Here is a 22,562-nt window from a genome sequence, read left to right as displayed (position 1 = left end):
ACTTGACTAGAAAAGCAGCCCGGGCAAGTGTTAGGCTGAGCCTATGACGTGTCACACACCCCAACCAATTGAAAGGCCAAGAAAAGGGGAGGGCGGAAGTGACGAGCTGTATCCCTCCGCGGGGCGAGAGGGTCGGTGGGGGGAGTCGGTGTCTCTCTCCCCCGCGCCAGCTCCCGTACACGGAGCCGCATTCCTCGGCCCTCCCACCCCCCCCCCTCCCTCGGGGCCCCCCCGCCCCCCTCGGGAAAAAAAATCCATCCCAAATCACTCGAACCCGAGGGAGGTTTTCTTGCACCCTCAGGGAGACGAGCTTTCAACAGTTCCCTTTTCTCCGTCTCCCCCCAAGCCCCCGTCCCCTCCCCTGCTCCCACCCCCTACTCTCAGCGCCGAGTGCAGGTCCCTTTAAGGCGACGGCGCCTTCCTCGGGTCAGACTAACGGCGGCGACGACCACGGGAGGTGAGTGAGCGAGCGAACCTTCTCTCTCCCCACCCCTTTCTCCCGGGGGTTCCGTTATCTTTTCGTTCGGCGAGGCGTTCGGAGGCTAGACAATGAGAGGGGGATGGGGCGGGTACCCGAGGGGTGGGGGCGGGGGCCCGGTGGTAGCGCGCGCCCCCGCCCCCCGCGAGTGGCGGCGCGGCCCGCGGTGGCGGCTGGCGTGGGGTGCGGTGCGCGAGCGCGTATGTGAGTGCGTGCGAGCCGCGGGAGTCGCGCGGCGGGCCGGGCCGGGTGGCCCCTGCCTACCCGCCTGCCGGCGCCCCCGCCCCCCGGCGGCAGCCGCGGCGCGCGCGCGCACTCGCGCCCCACGGTCCCGCACACACCCGACGGCCACACGCACGCCCGGCGCCAGGCGTCTCGGAGGAGTGGGCGGGTGTGGGCGCGGGCGGCGGCCCACTGGGGAAGGGGCGGGGGCGCGGGCGGCGGCGAGACGGCGGGGCGCGGCGGGAGGGGCGGGCGAGGGGGCCAGGCTGGCCTGGGAGGTGGACGGGAGGAGCGGCGGGGTGACGTCCCACTGGGTGGGGGGAGTCCTCGGCCCTCCGGTCTCCCCTTACCCCGTGGAAAGAGTGGGGCACTCTTATTTGAGCGCAAGGAGGAAAATGAGTGATAGCCTAATCTGTCCCCTGTGTTATGTAATTCCCACTTGGTGCAATAGTACGTCTCAAGGCTTAGTGCTCTGCCCTTAGTTTATCAAGTCTCCTCCCTTGGCCCTAAATTTTCTTTGGGGTGGCGCCGTGATTTATGAAATGGGATGAAGTAAAAAAGCTTTATTTTCTGGTGTTATATCCTGCCGCGGTGGGTGCCATGTTTATCCCAGGAACTATTTTTTTCTGTCTTTTTACTACTTACTCTGAAAAGGAGTGATGTCGTTGATCCACCTGCTTTTCCTCCTTTCTGAGAGTTGTCCTGATTTCCTACCCCCTTTAGATATAGGATTCCTTCATACTGTTAATAATGTTGAACGTTTCTCTGCTCACTAGTTCTGGACATTTTTGGCTCAAAAAATAGAGTTGAGCCCTGGCTGGGTAGCTCAGATGATTAGAGCATCATCCCAACAGCTCCCTGGTCAGGGCACATTTAAGAAATAACCAATGGCCCTGGCTGATATGGCTCAGTGGATTGAGTGCGGACCTGGGAACCCAAGGGTCACCAGTTTGATTCCCAGTGAGGGCACATGCCTGGGTTGTAGGCCAGGTCCCCAGTAGAGGCTGTGCAAGAGGCAACCACACATTGCTGTTTTTCTCCTTCCCTTCCCATCTCTTAAAAATCAGTAAATAGAATCTTTAAAAAAATAATCAACCAACAGATGCATAAATAAGTTGAATAACAAATTGATATATATCTCAAAAGTAAAATTCTTCAACACTTTAAAAATGGTAGAGTTGGAAAAAACCTTGTAAATCATTGAGCTCAGCCTCATTTTTGAGTTGGAAATTGAGGTACAGTTGTACTGTCTCAGAACAGCCCTCTGCACTCTTATTTAGACACTTCCCACCGCGGCTCAAGCCCCACATATGGCTATTTTGGAGATATATCTCAAACTAACTGAATGAGAAAGGAAGGGCTGCTTCTTGTTAAAGAACATTGAATTTTGAGACCCCCATTGTTCTTGGGACTTCGGGTTGGACTCAATTCAATCCACTTAGCACAATCGTGTTTAACTTTGGAGTGCATAAAAAGTACCTTGGAGGTTGCTAAAAGTGCACTTTGAGGGGGCGGGGGGGGGGGGCTCATCCCTAAGTCTGTTGGGTGGAATAGCAAGGGAGGTGACATTTTTAACCCGTTGTCCTTTACTTGAGACTGATTGAGGTAACTACCACATTGACAATTATTAATTGTAGCATGAAGGTGCTCAATATAGAATTTTAAAACACATTAAAATTGCAACCTAATGTCCTTGGTTACCTGCTCCTTTCCTATATAGGTGGTATATTCCAAACTAAGTGAACTAATAAATGAAGACTTTTGGGAAGAACAGGGTTTTGTTAGTGTTTCCACCCCCACCTTGAACCAGTGGCATAATCTAGGGAAGTAGATCTCAAAGAGTGATCCACTGACACCTGGAGATCTCAGACCATTGAGGAGAGCCAGGAAGTTATAATTGTTTCCAGAATAACACTAAGATGCTATTTGTCGTCTTCACTGACGTTTGCACTCATGCTCCAAAAGCAAGGATGGGTAAAATTACTGGTAGTGTCTTAGCACAAAGCAAAGATATCCTGTGAAACTCTACTTACTTGAGAATGTCCTTGATGAAGCAGAAAATGATAACTTTTATTAAATCTCAGATCTTGAGTACATGTCTTTTTAATTTTTAAGTATCTATGACCAAATGGGAGGTATGCATAAAATACCCTTATGATTGCTGTCATAAGGAAAAGTACTTGTGAAATTGAGTTGTGGAATGGCATTGTTTGTTTCATAGAACAGCATTTTTACTTGAAAGAATGGTGGACAGACTACAGTTTTTTACACTTAAGTGTTTGGTGGGTGTTTTCCTGAATGAAGCGAGCTTGTCACTTCCAGGAAAACATGACAGTATCTATTACCAATGATAAAAAACTGAAAGTGAAATTAGAATTGTTAAAAAGTTGACATCTTAGGTTTGACAGTTTCCTAGTATTTAAAAGACTTTTCTTATAATATCAGTTTTAATGACTAACTTTTTTATATTGTATAAAGAACTGTGTCAGTGTTTGGAAGGTGGGCATAAGTTAGTAAGTACTTGCATATTTTCCAAATGACCAATGCATGGTGTTTCAAAATCACCATGGGTAAAAATTGTCTCAAAATGCAAGATACACCAGTGGATTTTAATATAGCCAAATACAGTAAGCTCACTAATTGGGTTTCAGATTCCATGATACAATTATCCTTTAAGAAACTACCATTTTTGAGTTTTAGTATTGTAACAGTATACACAACTATCCGTAAAGGTTTTTGGAATATTTCTTTTTCCTACCAACTTTGTGAGGCCAGATCTTCATTATATATTTAACCAAAACAACACATAGCAACAGACTGAATGGAGAAGCAGGTATGAGAATCAATCTGCTTTCTATTAAGCTAGACATAAAAGGTTTGCAAAAATGCTAAACAGTGTTACTCTCCTCACCATTTTGAGGAAAAATAGTAATTTTAATAGAAAACGTTATCTATGTTAACATATAATGGCTTAAAAATGCATTGATAAGTTTTTTAAAATTTTTGTTTAATTTCTGGTACGGTAAATATCAAAAGATACAATCCACATCTATAAGAGCTCTTTAGGGTCCTCAATAATTTGAAGAGTGTGAAGGGGTCCTGAGACCAAAAACATGAGAATCACTGTGTCTGTCCTGTGCTTCTGCTCCTAAGATCATCCAAATCTGCCTCTATCTAGGAATATCTGGAGACATTACAAATGTTGGTTGCAGTTAATAATAGAAAAGGCAGTGACTTGGGGAAAGAGTTCTAGAGCCAACCTTGGTTTGAATCCCGGCTGAGATATTTACTAACTGCAACTTTGGGCAAGTTACTTAATTTCTCTGAACCTTGGTTTTGACCTCATCTGTAAAATGTAGTACTTAGGACAAAAAATTAGGAAAATTCATTGCAATGATGAATGTAAAGTGCATAATAATGCCTGGCGATATCACGATAAAGTAAAATGTATTTCCAGATAATGTTTGAGTCTTTTTTCTCCATGTATGTTGTTTTGTTGAAGGTGGAGATCTCTGATTTAAATTACAAGCCCTAGAACTGGTTGGTGCCTTTGTGATATTAATATGGTAAAACTTTGATAAATTCTTTAGCATTCTGGTTTGTGATATTATGCCATAGCCACAAAAACATTTTCACGTGTAACTGTGGGGAGGCGAGGAGGAGGAAAATACAGACTAATATGTTGCTAGTATTTAGCAGAGTTAAATGTAGCCGAGGGAGTAGAAATGGAATTTAGACCACATACAACTGTCAATGAAGAATAGCTTTTCTTGGGACAGGGATTTCTGAATATTAAGCCCTTTATTTATTTTTTGTTTTTTTTAAGCCCCTTAAAAATAGGGAACTTACTTACTTTAGTTGTTTTAGTAAATAGCACATAACTAATACATGGGTGCTTCTTCATAGGAAATTTGGTGCCACAAAACTGGAAAGCATTTTGTGTTTGGGAATATTAGACAGATTATTAAGACTATTTAAGAACTCATTGTGGATACTATATGTAACATCCTGTGAAGGACAATATGGGATAGGCAACAGATTGGATAAATAAAGCTTATTACAGGTTTAATAATAATTTGCTTTATAGCCATGTTAAGGATTTAGCCCTATAGGTTTTCTAGAATTAATTATTTTTGAAGCGAAAAATTGAGGTGACGTGAAAACAAATGTTGTTTTGAGCATTATTGTTTATTTCTCACTGCAAGAGAGGAATTTTTTTTAAGATTTTTATTTATTTATTTTTAGACAGAGGGGAAGTGAGGGAGAAAGAGAAGGAGAGAAACATCAATGTGTGGTTGCTTCTCACACACCCCCAACTGGGGACCTGGCCTGCAACCCAGGCATGTGCCCTGACCAGGAATCAAACTAACTACCTTTTTGTTTGCGGGATGTTGCCCAATCCACTGAGCTACAGTAATCGGCAAAGTTTTTGTTTTTAAGACATTTTTCTGGTCTTCCAGAAAAGATGGCAACATAAGTAAATACAGCTCACCTCCTCACACAACCATATCAAAATTACAACTATATTATAGAACAACCGTCACTCAAAACTGTTAGAAATCAAGTTGAATGGAAGTCTGACAACTACAGAATTAAAGAAACCACATCCATTCAAACTGATAGGAGGGGCAGAGACTCGGAAAGGGCTGGTACCACATCCACGTGTGGTGGATAAAAACTTGGGAGGGATTTCTTGGGAGTGAGGAGCCTCAGCCCCAGATCAGGCCCCTCAACCCAGGGTTCCAGTGCTAGGAAGATATGTCCCTGTAACTTCTGGCTGTAAAAACCAGCGGGGACTGAGTTGGTGGAAGAAACTGTTGGAGTCCCAAGCAGTTCTGCTTAAAGAACTCACACACATAGTTACTCAGACTTACTCCCTCTGAGCTCCAGCACCAGGGTAGCAGCTTGAAATGCAACAGTGCCATACAGGGAGGGACTGAAGTGTCTGGCATCAAGGTAAGAACTGGGGGACAACTTTCTTCTAGACAGAAGGGTGGGCAGAGGCCATCGTCTCTTTTCTGAGCCCTCCCTCCACAAGCCACAGAGCTGGCAGGCTGGTTCCATATCTGAGACTTCATCAACCTGGTTAACACTGTTCGCCCCAACCTGGCGATACCCTGAGACACTGCCCCACCCAATTTATGGGTCCACCCAAGGTGTTAACATGAATGATTGGTCTTGGTGCATGCTTCACAACTTCCTAAATCCTCTCAAACAAGCAGTAGCCAGCATCAGTGAGACCGCAGTCCTGTACCTCTAGCCAGGTGGCCCCAGTCTGGCACTAGCAGCAGCCAGCCTAGATTCACAGCATGGCTTTGCCTGGGAATCTCCAAGCCCAGCACAAGTAACAGCCATCTTAGATTGCTTTATAGCCCAGGCAGGGTGGCCCTGGGCAAAACATAGTTGGGGGCTGACCTTGGCCTGTACCACCTGGGGGACCCAAGGGCTTGCACACCCAGTGCACAGCTCTGGCCACGTCAGTGCACCACCACCCAGTCCCTGTACAGCTGATCCTCCATGGAGGGTGGAGGTTGGTGGTCAGCAATCACTGCGAGTCCTTTCTGCTTGGGTAAATCCCTCCCATTGATATGTCATCAGTAATGAAGTCTCAACTACAAAAGGAGGGTGTACTCAGCCCACACAAAGGGCACACCTTGAGTACCCGGCTTGGGTGATAGGGGAGGCTGTGCCACTGGATCCTACAGCACACCTACTATATTAGGCCATGTTACCCTAACAGGGAGTCATAGCAGTTCTACCTAATGCATAGAAACAAACACAGGGAGGCTGCCAAAATGAGGAGGCAAAGAAACATGGCCCAAATGAAAGAACATAATAAAAACCAGAAAAAGAAAAAGGGAGATAAACAATTTGTCAGATGCAGGGTTCAAAACACTGGTTATAAGGATGCTCAAGGAGTTTAGTGAGGACATCAACAGCATAAAAAATATACAGTCAGAAGCGAAGGTCACTAATTGACATAAAGAACACCTTACAGGGAAACAACAATAGAGTGGATGAAGCCAAGAATCAAATCAATGATGAAGAACATTAGGAAGAAGAAAACAACCAATCAGAACAACAAAAAGAAAAAGAAATCCAAAAAAAAATGAGGATAGTATAAACAGCCTCTGGGACAACTTCAGGCATTCCAACATACACATCACAGGGGTGCCAGAAGGAGGAGAGATAGAGCAAGAAATTGGAAATCTATTTGAAAAAATACTTTCCTAATTTGGAGAAGGAAATAGACATGCAAGTCCAGGAAACACAGAGAGTCCCAAACAAGTGGATGCAAAGAAGCCCACTCCAAGACGCATCATAATTAAAATGCTAAAGGCTAAAGATAGAATCTTAAAAGCAGCAAGAGAAAAAAAAAAACAGGTACCTACAGGGAGTTCCTATAAGACCGTCAGCTGATTTCTCAAACTTTTCAGGCTAGAAGGGATTGGCAAGAAATACTCAGTCATGAAAAGCAAGGACCTACAGCCAAGATTGTTCTACCCAGCAAAGCTATCATTTAGAATGGAAGGGCAGATAAAGAGCTTCCCAGACAAGAAAATACTGAAGAAGTTAATCATCACCAAACCATTACCATCTGAAATATTACATGGACCTAGTTAAGAAAAAGATTAAAACTATAAACAGTAAAATGCCAATAAATACATGTCTATCAACAGTTGAATCTAAAAACAAACTAAGTAAACAAGAAGAACAGAGATATCCCTGGCTGGTGTAGCTCAGTGGATTGAGCACTGGCCTGTGAAACAAAGGGTTGTGGGTTGGCTTTCTAGTCAGGGCACATGCCTGGGTTGCAGAACAGGTCACTAGTAGGGGGCACTCGAGAGGCAACCACACATTGATGTTCCTTTCCCACCCTTTCTCCCTCCCTGCCCCTCTTAAAAAAAATAGAATATATGTATATTTCTTTATATTTATATTTCTTTTTTTTTTAAAGAGGAAGAACAGAGACAGAATCATGATATGGAGAGAGTTTTGATGGGTGCCAAATGGGAAGGGCATGTGGGGGAATGGGTGAAGAGGTGAGGGGATTAAGAAATACAAATAGATAGTTACAGAATAGCCATGGGCATGTAAAGTACAGTATAGGGAATGGAGTAGCCAAAGAACTTGTAGGCATGACCTATGAACAATGGTGTATGGATTACCTCAGGGAGCGGGGGGTGCTGGGTGGAGGTGGGCTAAGAGGGAAAAATTGGGACAACTGTAAAGCATAATCAATAAAATATTTTTTAAAATTCTGTTTCAAATGTCCTTTTTTTATTGATTTATGAGCTGGTATATACTAGCAATAAATTGAAAGTGTTAAATTCTGAATTTTTTATTCCTAGAATTGACTTTATAATTATGAAAGAACCGGGCATTTAAAGGAATTCAAAGCTTCAAGAGCTAAGTCTGTCTGGGGAGCTTTGGTAGAAAACAGATGTTTTCCTAATACTATTTGAGATGAAGATAGGTAAATATTTGCTGCCCATCAATGCCTCAAAAGTAGACTGCCTAGTGTATCTTCAGGGTTCACTTTGCCACTTTTAAGTAACAGATCATTTATAAAGAGGCTCTTTGTATCTTGCCTTTTCAAAAATAGACTTTTACTGGTTAGCTGATTATATAGGACTTGAGTATAAAATAGACTATCATATTTGCCAGCCTTTAAGATATAATCCACTCCTACCTAGAAAGGTACATACCGGGTATACCCATATTATGGATGGAAAGGTTAATGATAAATACTTAAAAGGCTGTGGGAATTGCTAATAGTTCTCTGTGAGGTGCAGTGTTGAGTAAAGCCTACTGAGTGCACAAAAATCGTGTTCCTAGTACAATTACTGCTATAAAGTACAAAAACCATATAGGTTACTGGTTACCAAGATGTTGAATAATGGATTAGATTAATGGAAGAAGGCAATATTCATCTCATCTTACAGCACCTCTAACCCCCACTTAGATTAATTTCTTTTTTCTAATTATTGTGCTACATCTTAAGAAATATATGTTTACAAGCAATATGAAAATTGTTCCTAGAACTAAGAAGAAGTTAACAGAAAATTCAACCAACGCTGCCAGTTTGATTTAATAAGTAGCAAAAAAGATAATGATAGAATATTATAGTATTAAATAACAACCAAAATATGGGTAAGTAATCTTTTCCCAAGCTTCCCCCCCTCAATTTCAGAGGTACAGTTAACATATAAAATATTAAGATCTTTGAAGTGTACATCATGGTGATTTTGTATATCTATACATTGTGAAAGGGTTCCCCTCATCTAGTTAATTAACATATCCACCACCTTCCATATTTATCTTTGTGTGTATGCGAACATTTAAGTTCTCCCTTAGCAAATTTCGGTTATATAATACAGTGTTATCAACTATAGCCACCTTGTTACACCTGAGATTCATACAGCTTTTTCATCTGATCCCTCAGCTTTTTATTAATACAATTTCATGCATGTAAAAAAGGTGAAAGGACACTACAAGGAGTACGTACACTACCTAGACATAACAGTTTTTAATGTGTTGGCATATTTGATGTCTGTAAGAAAATACCACATCCTGGCTGCTGTAGCTCAGTGGATTGAGCACCAGACTGTGAAGCAAAGGTTTGCCAGTTCAATTCCCAGTCAGGGCATGTTCCTGGGTTGCCAGCCAGGTCCCAAGTAGGGGGCATGCGAGAGCCAACCACACATTGATGTTTCTCTCCCTCTCTTTCTCCCTCTTCCTCTCTCTAAAAATAAATGATAAAATCTTTAAAAAAAAAAGAAAATGCCAAAATATCTGTGTATTTGCTGAACCAGTTGAAAGTCACAGTCATAACACTTCCACTAAATATTTCATGCATTTGCTAAGAAACACATTCTGCTACATAATTCTAATACCATTACTTTTCTAAGAAAATTAAAAATAATTCCCACATGTCATCTAGTACCTACAGCATACCTTGGAGATACTGCATGCGGGTTTGGTTCCAACCTATCGTAATAAAGCGAGTTTTTGGTTTTCCAGTGGATATAAAAGTTAATGTTTATGCTATACTGCAGTCTGTTATAAAGTGTACAATAGCGTTAAGTCTAAAAATATGTGTACCTTAATTAAAAAATACTTTATTGCCCTTCTGGTCAAGATGGAGGTGTAGGTAGACACACTGTGCCTTTTTGCACAACCAAAAGAAGGACAACAAAAAATATAAAGACAAAAAACAACCAGAAGTGTGGGAAAATTGAACTGTATGGAAGTTTGACAACCAAGGAGTTAAAGAAGAAACATCCAGATTGGTAGGAGGGGTGGAGATGGGCAGCTGGGTGGAGAGGACTTGTGGCAGGAGAGCGGCTGGAGGACCAGAGGAGGAGGTGGTTTGCAGGCTGGGCAATCCCACATTTACATGCAGATAAACCTGGAGGAACAACTGGGGAGCAAGATAGAATGCACAACCCAGGGTTCCAGTGTGGGGAAATGAAGTCTCAAGGTCTCTGACTGAAAAAACCTGTGGGGGTTGGGGCAGCGGGAGAAACTCCCAGCATCACAGGAGAGTTCATTGGGGAGACCCACATGGTCCTAGAGCGTACACAGGCCCACCCACCCAGGAATCAGCACCAGAAGGGCCCAATTTGATGGTGGGTGATGGGGGACATGACTGGGAACTGGTGGAGTGCAGAGCAAGCAGCATCGTTCCCTCTCGGACCCCTCCCCCACATACAGCATCACAAGGCGGCAACAGGGGTTGCCCCGCCCTGGTGAACACCTAAGGCTCCACCCCTTACTACATGACAAGCGCATGGAGACAAAAAAAAAAAAAAAAGGCCCAGGTGAAAGAACAGATCAAAGCTCCAGAAAAAAATACAACTAAGCGACAAAGAGATAGCCAACCTATCAGATGCACAGTTCAAAACACTGGTTATCAGGATGCTCCAGGAACTCACTGAGTAGTACTTCAGTAGCATAAAAAAGACCAAGGCAGCAATGAAGGTTGCATTATGTGAAATAAAGAAAAATCTACAGGGAACCGAGACAGGAAGGAAACCAGGACTCAAATCAACGGTTTGGAGCAGAAGGAAGAAAGGAACATTCAACCAGAAAAGAATGAAAAAACAAGAATTCAGAAAAATGAGGAGAGGCTTAGGAACCTCCAGAACATCTTTAAATGTTCCAACATCCGAATCATAGGGGTGCCAGAAGGAGAAGAGGAAGACCAAGAAATTGAAAACTTATTGGAACAAATAATGAAGGAGAACTACCCTAATCTGGCAAAGGAAATAGACTTGCAGGAAGTCCAGGAAACTCAGAGAATCCCAAAGAAGTTTGACCCAAGGAGGAACACACCAAGGCACATAATTACATTACTCAAGATTAAAGATCAAGAGAGAATCTTAAAAGCAGCGAGAAAAGGAGAGCGTTACCTACTAAGGAGTTCCCATAAGAATGTCAGCTGATTTCTCAAAAGAAACCTGCAGGCAAGACAGGGCTGGAAAGAAGTACTCAAAGTCATGAAAGGCAAGGGCCTACATCCCAGATTACTCTATCCAGAAAAGCTATCATTTAGAATGGAAGGGCAGATAAAGTGCTTCTCAGATGAGGTCAAGTTAAAGGAGTTCATCATCACCAAGCCCTTACTATATTCGATCTTAAAGGGACTTATCTAAGAAAAACAAGATCAAAAGTATGAACAGTAAAAGACAACAAGCTCACAGCTATTAACAAGTGAACCTAAAAAAAAAAAAAAAAAAAAAAAAAAAAAAAAACTAAGCCAACAACTAGAACAGATCTCCATTTACAGAAATGGAGATCACATAGGGTGCGGGGGTTATCAGTGAGGGAGTGGGAGGGGAAGAGAGGGGAAAAAGGTACAGAGAACAAGTAGCCTAACTGGTAAGTAGAAAATAGACGGGGAGCTTAGGAATAGTATAGGAAATGTAGAAGCCAAAGAACTTAATGTATGACCCATGGACATGAACTAAAAGGGGGGAATGTGGGTGGAGGATGTGTGTGTGGGGGGAATAAGTTTTCCCCCCAAAAGGGGGGAAATTGGACAACTGTAATAGCATAATCAATAAAATATAGTAAAAAATACTTTATTGCTGAAAAATGCAAACCATCACCTCAGACTGTTGGAAAAATGGCACCAATAGACTTGCTTAACACAGGATTCTGCAACCCTTCTTTTTGTAGAAAATGCAGTATCTGTGAAGCACAATAAAATGAGGCACGCTTGTACTCTGTATTAAGATCTTCCAGGTGTCCCAAAATGGTATTTATTGCTTTTTTATGAACCAGAATCCAATAAAGTTTCACATATTACATTTTGTTATGTCTCTTTAGGTTTTTTCAATCTATTTTGGTCTTGCAACTCTGTGTGACATAGGCATTTTTAAGAAGACCATGTTTTATATATAATATTTCATATTCTTCATTTGATTATTTCCTTATAGAAGGTCTCACCTTTTGGATTTATCTCTTTATTTCCTTGTGGTGCTAGTTATTCCTCTATTACTGTATTTCCTATATACTGGAAGTTAAATTTAAATGCTTGCTTTGATTTGGGGTAAACATTATTGTCAGTGACTTTTTATTTTTAAACAAAAGAGCAGGTCACAGACCAAACAGCTAACGAAAGGTAGAGTTTGGATTGTTGGCTAACATTTTTCTATTTAAATTTATTACTGAAATACCTGTTGGCTTTTGAGATACAGAGCTACTTCTGTAACTTTAAGTATAACAATAAAAGACTTTGAGAAAGAACACAGAAACAGGATTGCTGCACGATTTTGGTTCACTGCCCTCTGAGAAAATGATTCAGAAGTTGAAGAGACAAGAAGAGTTGATATATTTAACAAAGGCAACCAGTAATTTTGGAAATGGTGGTTAGACTAGAGGTCTTTGGGAAATTATTTTCATGAAAATTTTTCACTAGTCAATACTGATAATAACAAGCAGATAGCAAAAAACTGATAGTAACCATGATTTTGGAGGGTTAACATCATAATTGCTTGAGGTTTTTGAGCAGAAATTAAGTACTTGGGCCACAAGTGTGAAGATAAAATCAAGTTTTATAGGTAGATGATTAAAGGATGAAATAAGCTAAGTATGTATAAGTTTTATAAGTGTTCATACTATATAAGATGTAACCATTTGAATAACTTACAGGAACTTGTTACAATTATCTTTTCTGTTGCAGAGAAGATAAATGTGGGATAGTTTTTTTAAAATAATTTCCCCTTTTTCAGAACATGGATTCAGTTTCATTAGGGTTTCTCAATCTTGGCACTGTTGACATTTGGGGCCACATGAGTCCTCAGCTGGCCTTTGCTTTGTAGGTGTTGAATAGTGCCCTGGCCACATAAATGCCACTAGCACCCCTCCCCACCTCCATCCCTAGTTATGATTACCAAAAGTGTCTCAGACATTGCCGAATGTCTCCTGGGGACGAATTATCTGTTTCAGTATCACTGAGTTGGATAAAATCCACTGGCGTGCATGAAGGCTCCTTCATGACGTCCTTTTATGTACTTGGTTTCCTGTTACATAACCTGTGTACAGCTGTTAAACCCAGTCCCTTCAGCAGATGTGCAGCACAGCTTGGGCTGTGACTGGTGGAGGACACAGGGAATCTGGTGAAAGTATTTAGCTCCACTGGAAATTTTATTAAGGATAGAAATGAGCTTTTCATTTGTAAGTCAAGGTCTAGGCCTTCTGTTTTTTATATTTTCCAGCCCCCAGTTTGCTTGGAAAAGAACTCCATTAGCTATGTGCTATGTACAGAGTTTTTATTAGGAGTAGTTGAGAAATTTATTTGGTATTTTTGAGGTCATCTGCCTATTGATGAGTCTTTTGGCTTTCAGGAAAAAATAATTACTTGCTAAAGGACTTGATTAAACTAATTGAGTCCTCTTTGCTAACCTTTGATTGTCCTTCAAAATTTTTAACTATATGTAAATTCTGCCAATGATGAAAATGATCACATTATCTTGTTACAGGAAGGAAAAGAGAATACAAACAATTGGGATAAGGTAAAAGCAGAAGTAATGAGAATTTTTAAATATAAGTTACAAGACTGAAATATCTCAAGAATTTCAGGAGAAAATATAATTTTGTTTAAAGTTTCTAAGACAAATATTACTTGTGGACATGGAATTTTTTCCCCCAAATGATAGGAATGAAGTTGAAGATAGCTAATAGTTGGGGGTTGATAGGGACATAATTTTATATTTAAAATGAACAGAAAGGCCCCTAGAATCTAGATTGTGGCTTTGGAATATCATTCCTCACCAAAAGGAATTAGGGTTCCCTGGAAAAGTGGCTGATTCTAGGCCTGGGAAATGTATGAGGTGAGCCTGGAGCATGTTTCCTGTCAGCAAGGATTTTATGGAACACTGCAAAGGGTTGTGTCAGGACTTGGGAGCCAACTGATGAAGCTCTCACAGGCCAAAATAGGACACTTTGGGTTGTCAATAAAGATAACTGTGTAAACCTGTGATATCATAGCAGTAGTTTAAGAACAAGTTTATTGGTCACTTTGGGGAAATGCTAGTGCATTTTGAAAACTGGTAAATAAAGGGAAAGAATCAAGAAAGATTGAAGAATTAAGACTTACTATATGAACTATATCACAGGGTGACCAAATAGTAGATATACATATATTTTTAATAGAAGTATTCCAGTTAAGAAATGAAGAAGGAATGATAGATTTAGAATGACTGCATCCAGACATCGAACGTAGCTCCCGATGTAAGAAAACACCACCCTTCAGAGTAGACTTGGTCAGGGCTTTGGGGTGTAGTTCAACCTGTATCTATTCATACCATGTGTATATAATCAGCAATATCTAGACTGTCGCCCAGGCTGGTGTGACTCGGTGGATTGGGGGCCGGCCTGCTAGCAGGGGAGAAGGGGGAGTCAGGAGGGCCAATTTCCTGTTGGGCCACATACCTGGGTTGTGGGTGATCCTGGTGGGGATGGGGAGGGGGCGGCCACACACTGATGTTTTTCTCCCCCCCTTCCCCTCTCTGAAAGTGAATAAAGTCTTAAAAAAGAAACAACACACAACATCCAGACTGTAGAAATTACAGGAGGTGACCTGGTTCTTCAAGAAACAAATTGCAGGGGCGGGGGGGGTAATGACGGAATGTCTATCAATTAATAGACTTAAGAAACTTATCAAATAAAAATAATATATGGACCTTATTTGGTTCCTAATTCAAGTAAACTTTAAAAGTTGGTATTTGAGAGAATTTGAAATTTGAATGCTGGCTAGATATTTGATATTAAGACCATATCAATTTTTTTTCTTTCTTTTTTTAAAATATATTTATTGATTATGCTATTACAGTTGTCCCATTTCCCGCCCCCCTCACTCCACTCCATCCTGCCCACACTCTCCCTCCCACATTCCCCCCCTATAGTTCATGTCCATGGGTCATATCCACAAGTTCTTTGGCTTCTACATTTCCTACACTATTCTTACCCTCCCCCTGTCTATTTTCCACCTATCATCTATGCTACTTATTCTCTGTACCTTTCCCCCCCTCTCCCCCCCCCCTCCCCTATTGACAACCTTCCATGTGATCTCCATCTCTATGGTTCTGTTCCTGTTCTAGTTGTTTGCCTAGTTTGCTCTTGTTTTTGTTTTAGGTGTGGTCATTAATAACTGTGAGTTTGCTGTCATTTTTACTGTTCATATTTTTAATCTTTTTCTTAGGTAAGTCCCTTTAACATTTCATATAATAAGGGCTTGGTGATGATGAACTTCTTGAACTTGACCTTATCTGAGAAGCACTTTATCTTCCCTTCCATTCTAAATGATAGCTTTGCTGGATACAGTAATCTTGGATGTAGGTCCTTGCTTCTTTCATGGCTTGGAATACTTCTTGCCAGCCCCTTCTTGCCTGTAAGGTCTCTTTGGAGAAATCAGCTGACAGTCTTATGGGAACTCCTTTGTAGGTAACTGTGTCCTTTTCTCTTGCTGCTTCTAAGATTCTCTCCTGTTTCATCTTGGGTAATGTAATTATGATGTGCCTTGTGTTCCTCCTTGAGTCCAGCTTCTTTGGGACTCTCTGAGCTTCCTGGACTTCCTGGAAGTCTATTTCCTTTGCCAGACTAGGGAAGTTCTCCTTCATTATTTGTTCAAATAACTTTTCAATTTGTTCTTCCTCTTCTCCTTCTGGCACCCCTATAATTCGGATGTTGGAACGTTTCAAGATGTCCTGGAGGTTCCTAAGCCTCTCCTCCTTTTTCCGAAATCTTGTTTCTTCATTCTTTTCTGGTTGGATGTTTGTTTCTTCCTTCTGGTCCACACTGTTGATTTGAGTCCCAGTTTCCTTCGCCTCACTATTGGTTCCCTGTACATTTTCCTTTGTTTCTCTTAGCATAGGCTTCATTTTTTCATCTGGTTTTCGAACAAATTCAACCAATTCTGTGAGCGTCTTGATAACCAGTGTTTTGAACTGTGCATCCGATAGGTTGGCTATCTCTTCCTCGCTTAGTTGTATTTTTTCTGGAGCTTTGAAGTGTTCTGTCATTTGGGCCTTTTCTTTTTTTTTTTTTTTTTTTTTTTTGGTCTTGGCGTGTCTGTTACTTAAAGGGGTGGAGCCTTAGGTGTTCCCCAGGGTGGGGTAATGCTGGTCGCTGCTCTGTGACGCTGTACGTGGGGGAGGGGCCGAGAGGGAGCAATGGCGCCGGCTCCACTCCACCGGATTTCAATCTTTCACTCCACTACCCACAATCAAACTGGGCCCCTCTGGTGCTGGTTCCCGAGTGGGTGGGCTTGTGCACACTCTAGGCCCCTGTGGGTCTCTCCAACGACCTCTCCTGTGAGGCTGGGAGTCTCTCCTGCTGCTGCCCCAACCCCCACGGGCGTTTTCAATCAGAGGTTTGAGGCTTTATTTCCCGGCGCCGGAGCCCTGGATTGCACAGTCTGCTTCGCTCCCCGCCATTTGTCCAGTTTATCTGTGCGCCAGTGTGGGGCCGCAGGGTCTGCCAGTGGTCAGACTGCCTGCCCCGTTCATCCCACACTCCGCCAGTCTCGGTCCCACCACAGCCACGTGAGTCCTCTCCGCCCCGGCTGCCAGTCTCCGCCCCTCCTACCAGTCTGGATGAATGTTTATTTTTTATTTCCTTGGTGTCGGACTTCCTTGCCGTTCGATTTTCTGTCAGTTCTGGTTGTGCGAGGAGGCGCAGTGTGTCCACCTACGCCGCCATCTTGGTTCTCCAACAATATCAGTTTTTTAGGCATGTAATTGTCCTGTGATTTTTTTTTTGGTGTATGATCTGTTCAAATCCTTATTTTTCAGAGCTACATACCAAAATATTTATGAATATGATATTAGGGATTAGCTTCAAAATAATATGAAGGAGAGGTAGTATAGATGAAACAAGATCAGTGTTGAGTTGATAATATTTTTAAAGATTTTAAAAATTTTATTTAATCTTTATTGTGTTTTTTTTTTACATTACCTTTTAGTCCCCTTATACTCCCTCCCCTCAGCAATCACCACACTGTTGTCCATGTCTGAGTTGATAATTTTTGAAGTTGGATGATGGATTCATGTCTATTTTTGTATTTAATTAAAATTTATATTTCATTTTAAAAATAGAAAAAAGGAATCATTACCATCTTGATTTAGAGACTCATAGTTGTAATGTGATGAAGTTTTCCATTGGTTAAATTGTGACTCTTAAATCTACTGCTCATCCAAATTTTCCTCTTGGTGCAGCATTGTATTCCCCATGTGCTGGCCTTTACATTCTGAAATTCACATTTTTACCTAGCAATTTCTCAGAAGAAATGAAAATATCCCTAAATTGAGTAACAATTGAATTTCAATGTAATGTTGTTTTTCAGTATGTGAAGTATTCAAGTTATGAGTACATTTATTATCCTTTATAGGAAAATAATAAGAAAAAAATGCCAGGTGTGTGTGTGTGAGACAGAGAGAGAGTGAGAGAGAGAGAAGGAGGGAGGGAGAGAGAGAAATTAAGTTACAGGTTTGGTGTGGAAAGAGATTAAACATGAGTAGAATGGTAGTTTGGGAAGATGTGTACATTGTAGTGCTGCATATACGTATAGTAATTCCTGTCTTTGGTCAAAAATAGTTGAAGGTGACTACATGCCATGAATCACTTGAAAGACCACAGAGAATGATGGTGTTCCTTGAGCATGTTGGTAGCGATATTAAATACAGCATCTTAATCACATTAATGAGGATGTTTTTGATAATGAAAACTACAAGAAGGATCCTAAATTTGCATTTTTGATTTTTAAAGTTTGCTATGTATTTAGGTTATTTATTGTGGCATGGCCCATCTTTTCAATCGAGTTAAGTTTTTGGTCTCTGAGATAGAGATGCTGAAATGAAAGGAATGATCACATTCTGAGGTAAGCATCTAGGTCAGATTTGAGGACCAACTGAGAAACTTGGTTTCTGTGTCTTTCAGAGATGTTTTGGACGTAAGTCTATAAAATATGCTCAGTCAGCAGAGATACTAGATTTATTGGTTAATTCCCTCTTGTTTGCTATAAAAAAACTTGAAAAATATTGTCTTAGTTGAGGTTTTTTTTCCATTTTGAACCTTTTAATTTACATTGGTTGTCCTTTCAAAATCTACCTTCCCACTCTGTTATGGGAGGAATAACATAATTTGACTTTGGCCAGATGGAAGAAACTTTCAATATTTTTATTAAAAATCATTGTTTCGTGTAATTAAACATGGAACTCAGTCCCTTAAGATATTATAAATACTTGACAGGAAAGACTAGCCTTTGGATATGCTAATTTTTTTAATGTCCACAGACAGGATGTTGGAAACCACAACTTGTATTTAGATAGCTCTGTTTAATTTTGAAGGAACATTTCCTACAGATTGCTGAACATATACATGAAGTCTTTGCTTGCAGCTGGTCAGAGCTGTAAGAAGATCCTTGAAAACTATCTCTAGAGGTTATCCATAATCTATTCTGCCAGGTGGTTGATATTTATGCTTTAATCCTCTGTTGGCTCTCAGAAAGTTACACAGCAAAGAACAATGCCTAAAATTAAGTAGGTAAGGGAAAAAGTTTAAAGTGTTATCTTTCTCACTGGACTTAGACTGGAAAATACAAGAGGTCTGTGTTGTGTAGTCCTGGCTCAAAGAATGACTGTGTTATGGATTTGGTTTCTTTTTAACTCAATTTATGGTTAGCATTGTCTTTAACGTATGTAAATTAAATAGGAAACTAAGAAAATTTAAGTTTCTCCCTTAGATCTTTTTCTTTTTTTGTGATTCCTTCTCCCCTTTGTGGTTTTGGGAAGACAGAAATAATTAAAAAACAATATTAGAGACCACTTAAAATCAAGTTAAGCACTTTTCTCATTAAAACTAGTTAACTCACTGGGGCATTGTCTGGATTTTTTAAGTTTTCAAGGGAACAATGCCACTTCTTAGGCGTCTCGCAAACTAATGCTATTAAATTGTATGGACCTAATTACTTTGGTTGTTTTGCTTTGTTTTCCTTTTGGCTTGGGAGTGTGGTGAAAATTTTACTGATCTACTAAAGGGACCAAGAACCTTTGCACTAAAGGCTTTGAACATTGAGCAGTAATGCTATTCCCGCTCCAAGACAAAGAAATTGACCTTTAGTCAACTAATATTGGAGGGCAGCGTAGCAGTAGCTCTTTGTTTACCTTGTAAAGATGTAGACTTTGTTTTTAAAAGAAGCATATAGCTGACTCCAAAACCATGGTGGAATATAAGACGGTAGGGCTAGGACTAGGGTGTGACAAGTGAGATTCTTATCTTGGGTGCAAAATGGCTCAGTAATAAAGAAGATAATATTTTAATGTATCGTAATTTTGGACCCTTGGAAATAAGGGGAGAAGAGGTTAAGGGAAATGGTAGAGGGTAGCACAAGTGGGTAGGTTACCAATGGATTCAAGAATCAGATCTGTGTTTTGTGTAAAACATTTTTTTCCATTCTCAGGTCAATATCTTACTTAATTTTTTTTTTCTTGTAGCATGGCGGACACCGACCTATTTATGGAATGTGAGGAGGAGGAGCTGGAGCCATGGCAGAAAATCAGTGATGTCATTGAGGATTCTGTAGTTGAAGATTATAATTCAGTGGATAAAACTACTCCAGGTAACAAAACCTTTTGATCTTACATTGTTTAAGTTGACTCAATTGAAGGACATTTCTGTTAAGAAAGTGTGAGGTGAAGAAGGACTTTAAGAATCCAGGCATGCCTCATTGTGGCACTGGTACTACCTTGATTTTCGAGTGTCTTAATTTGTAAGTGCCTCTGTTTCCTCATACATAAAGCTAGATACGTTATATTTAACTCATTAAAAACATTGAAAGCAGTAATAACCATACATCTAGCAATCCTCCTACCAAATGATTTATGAATGGGAATGCAAAGTGGTGTTGTACATCAGTGCCCATTTATTCACCCAGCAAAAAACAGGATCCCACAGTTTTGGGTTTTGTTTTATTTATTTTTTTTGTTTGTTTATTTTACTTGAACTTGGTTTCATTTGTAAGCTTAGTAGAATTTGCTTTGTGTCTGCCTTCAAGGACAGTTTACAAACTTAAGAGTTGTTAGCTTCTCTTTCAAAAAGGTAATATTGTAGGGTCAGGTTTTAGCCCTGAATTCAGAAAGTGAGTGGTAGTTCTGCCCTTCCAAATTGTACCTGTTGCTTTCTTATTTTTATCTTCCTTGCCTTGGGACCTGAAGACAGCATTGATTTGGGCTGAAACAGGACATAGCGTAGAGTCTTGTGGACAGCTTACTCTGCGTGGTTCTGAATACCAGTCGTGGTGATAATAAACCTTTGAGTCCTAGAGGTTTGCTTGAGCTGTATAAGCAATACAATAAAATCTTGATTCAGTGAGCTTCTGATTTAACTTCATTAATGAGGAAATGTGAGGCAGAGAAGGCGGCATTGCGTCTAATTGGTGGAGTGACGGACAAGTAGGAGGAGAAATTGATCAGCATTTGGATTTACAAATAAAGCAGGAAACTTTCTGGCTATAGAGACTGACAGTAAGATGAAAAGGGAAGATTAGAACACTATCCTTTTAGTGTCATCTGTCCCTGCCTCCAAGTGACTGTGCCTCCCCTTCCCCACAGTTTCTGTGAGCCAGCAGCCAGTCTCGGCTCCAGTGCCCATCGCTGCCCATGCTTCTGTTGCTGGGCACCTCTCTACATCCACCACCGTTAGTAGCAGCGGGGTACAGAACAGCGACAGTACAAAGAAGACTCTTGTCACACTAATTGCCAACAACAATGGTAAGTGGGATTATTGGGAAATTCTTCCTGGGCTAGAGGGGTGAGAGAGTAAAAAAGGCCTTAGGAACAGCTGTACCTGTTTAGCTTTTAGGTATTGATGTGGTTCTAATAGTTGGAGAGTGAATTTAGTAATCCTTTTCCGATAGGGAAGTGATTCACTAGGTGGTGCTGTTCCCTCCTAGTTAGTGCTGAATTGATGATGGTGTTTCAAGTCAGACTGTAGCCAGCCCATTCTTGCAGCTGATATTTCTAGGAGGGAGAACGTAAACCCCAAATTCGTAACTATTAAAGAGAACTGGGTTGAGATTTTTGGTTTTTGATTGTTTTTGTTTTGTTTGTTTTGTTGTTTTAATTAGAAGAGCTCCATTAGTTAAGAATCTTCCCAGGGCAGATTTATTTTGTATTTTCTCTGGCAGATTCATTTGGTCGTTGGTTCTTGGGTATGGGAAATGGGATAGGGTTGTTGTCTACCTGAAGAATGGTGAAAGAGTAGTGTTCTTAGTGTATGTATGGACTAGAGACACTGTTTAGTATTGGTTTTTATTTAATTTCTGATACATGGTAAAGATGAGTTATTGGCAAGTTATGGTTCAAGATTCAAATTAGCACCTTCATAGAGTTCTTGCTGCAGAGGACTTTATTTTTAATCATTTTATTTTCTTTAAAAATAAAGTAGCTTTGTTAATGTAAGAATAATATATGTATTGTAAGAAAAGTAGGCAGAAAATAAAAACTTTTAAACTATAATCCTATTTTCTGGATATAACAATTTGTAACTATTCTGTATATATATGTACTTTTATATACTTCTATATGTTATATGTAGTGATTTACTTTTTACAAAAATGGACCATACAGACTCTGTATTACTCTTTGCCTGCTTTTTTTCCTTCAAAATATAGTGAATATCTTCTCATTTTACTAAATATCTGTAACATTTTTTTATGACTATTTTCCCTTTGCTCAGTTAACTAACAATAGATTGTAAGAGGGTAATATCGCTCTTTTAAAGAGCTATTGTGTACATCTCTATATTTTCTAATATCCTTAGTTACTTCTGAGAAAACAAACTAAATATCAAATTGTTGGATCAAAAGGCATCACAGTTTTAAGGATTTTGATCAATATTTTTTCTTGGATTGGCCATCTGGAATTGTTGTGTCAGTTTCTATTTCCATTAGAAGTGTATGTGATGTTCTTATTTTTGGATATAGGAATTGATAGGAGCACATTGATAGTATTTGTAGTGGTCTAGACCTAAATGGGTGGTGTTTGTTTTATCACTATGCTTTGTAACTTAATTCCCTATTACTGAATGTTTATTACAGTCCCAATTTTTTGTGATTGCAGACTACTGTAGTGAACATTCTTAGGCATTATTGCTCACTGTATAAGCATACCTGCAGTATAAAACGAGATTGCTGGGTCAAGAATTTAAAATTTTGATAGTGTCAAATTGCCCTAATTGGTTGCTCTAGATAAGTGCCCACCAGTAGCTCTTTCCCCATATTGTTGCCAACTTTAAGTGTTATCAAACTGAAATCTTTGTAATTTCCATAGGTAGTTTTTCAGTCTTTGGGTACTGA

The 22,562-nt window shown here is 40.4% G+C and overlaps 1 protein-coding gene across 3 annotated transcripts in view; it reads left to right on the top strand.

Annotated features, from left to right (window-relative positions):
• The first annotated feature begins 204 nt into the window (after positions 1-204).
• POGZ (pogo transposable element derived with ZNF domain) overlaps positions 205-22,562 on the top strand; it is a 49,175-nt gene continuing 26,817 nt past the window's right edge. For 2 of the 3 annotated variants that reach the window (XM_024572939.4, XM_024572928.4), the window contains exons 1-3: positions 213-457; positions 19,702-19,826; positions 20,818-20,976. In XM_024572939.4, coding sequence (XP_024428707.1) covers positions 19,703-19,826; positions 20,818-20,976 — 283 coding nt within the window. In that variant the 5' untranslated portion in view covers positions 213-457; position 19,702. Of the gene's footprint in view, positions 458-19,701; positions 19,827-20,817; positions 20,977-22,562 lie in introns of all 3 variants that reach the window. The other variant, XM_024572918.4, reaches the window with a different exon arrangement.

Source organism: Desmodus rotundus, chromosome 12 (assembly GCF_022682495.2).
Source record: "Desmodus rotundus isolate HL8 chromosome 12, HLdesRot8A.1, whole genome shotgun sequence".
In the NCBI taxonomy this organism is placed as follows: Eukaryota; Metazoa; Chordata; class Mammalia; order Chiroptera; family Phyllostomidae; genus Desmodus; species Desmodus rotundus.
The sequence above is the reverse complement of the archived record's forward strand: the minus strand, read 5'-3'. Positions and strand labels throughout refer to the sequence as shown.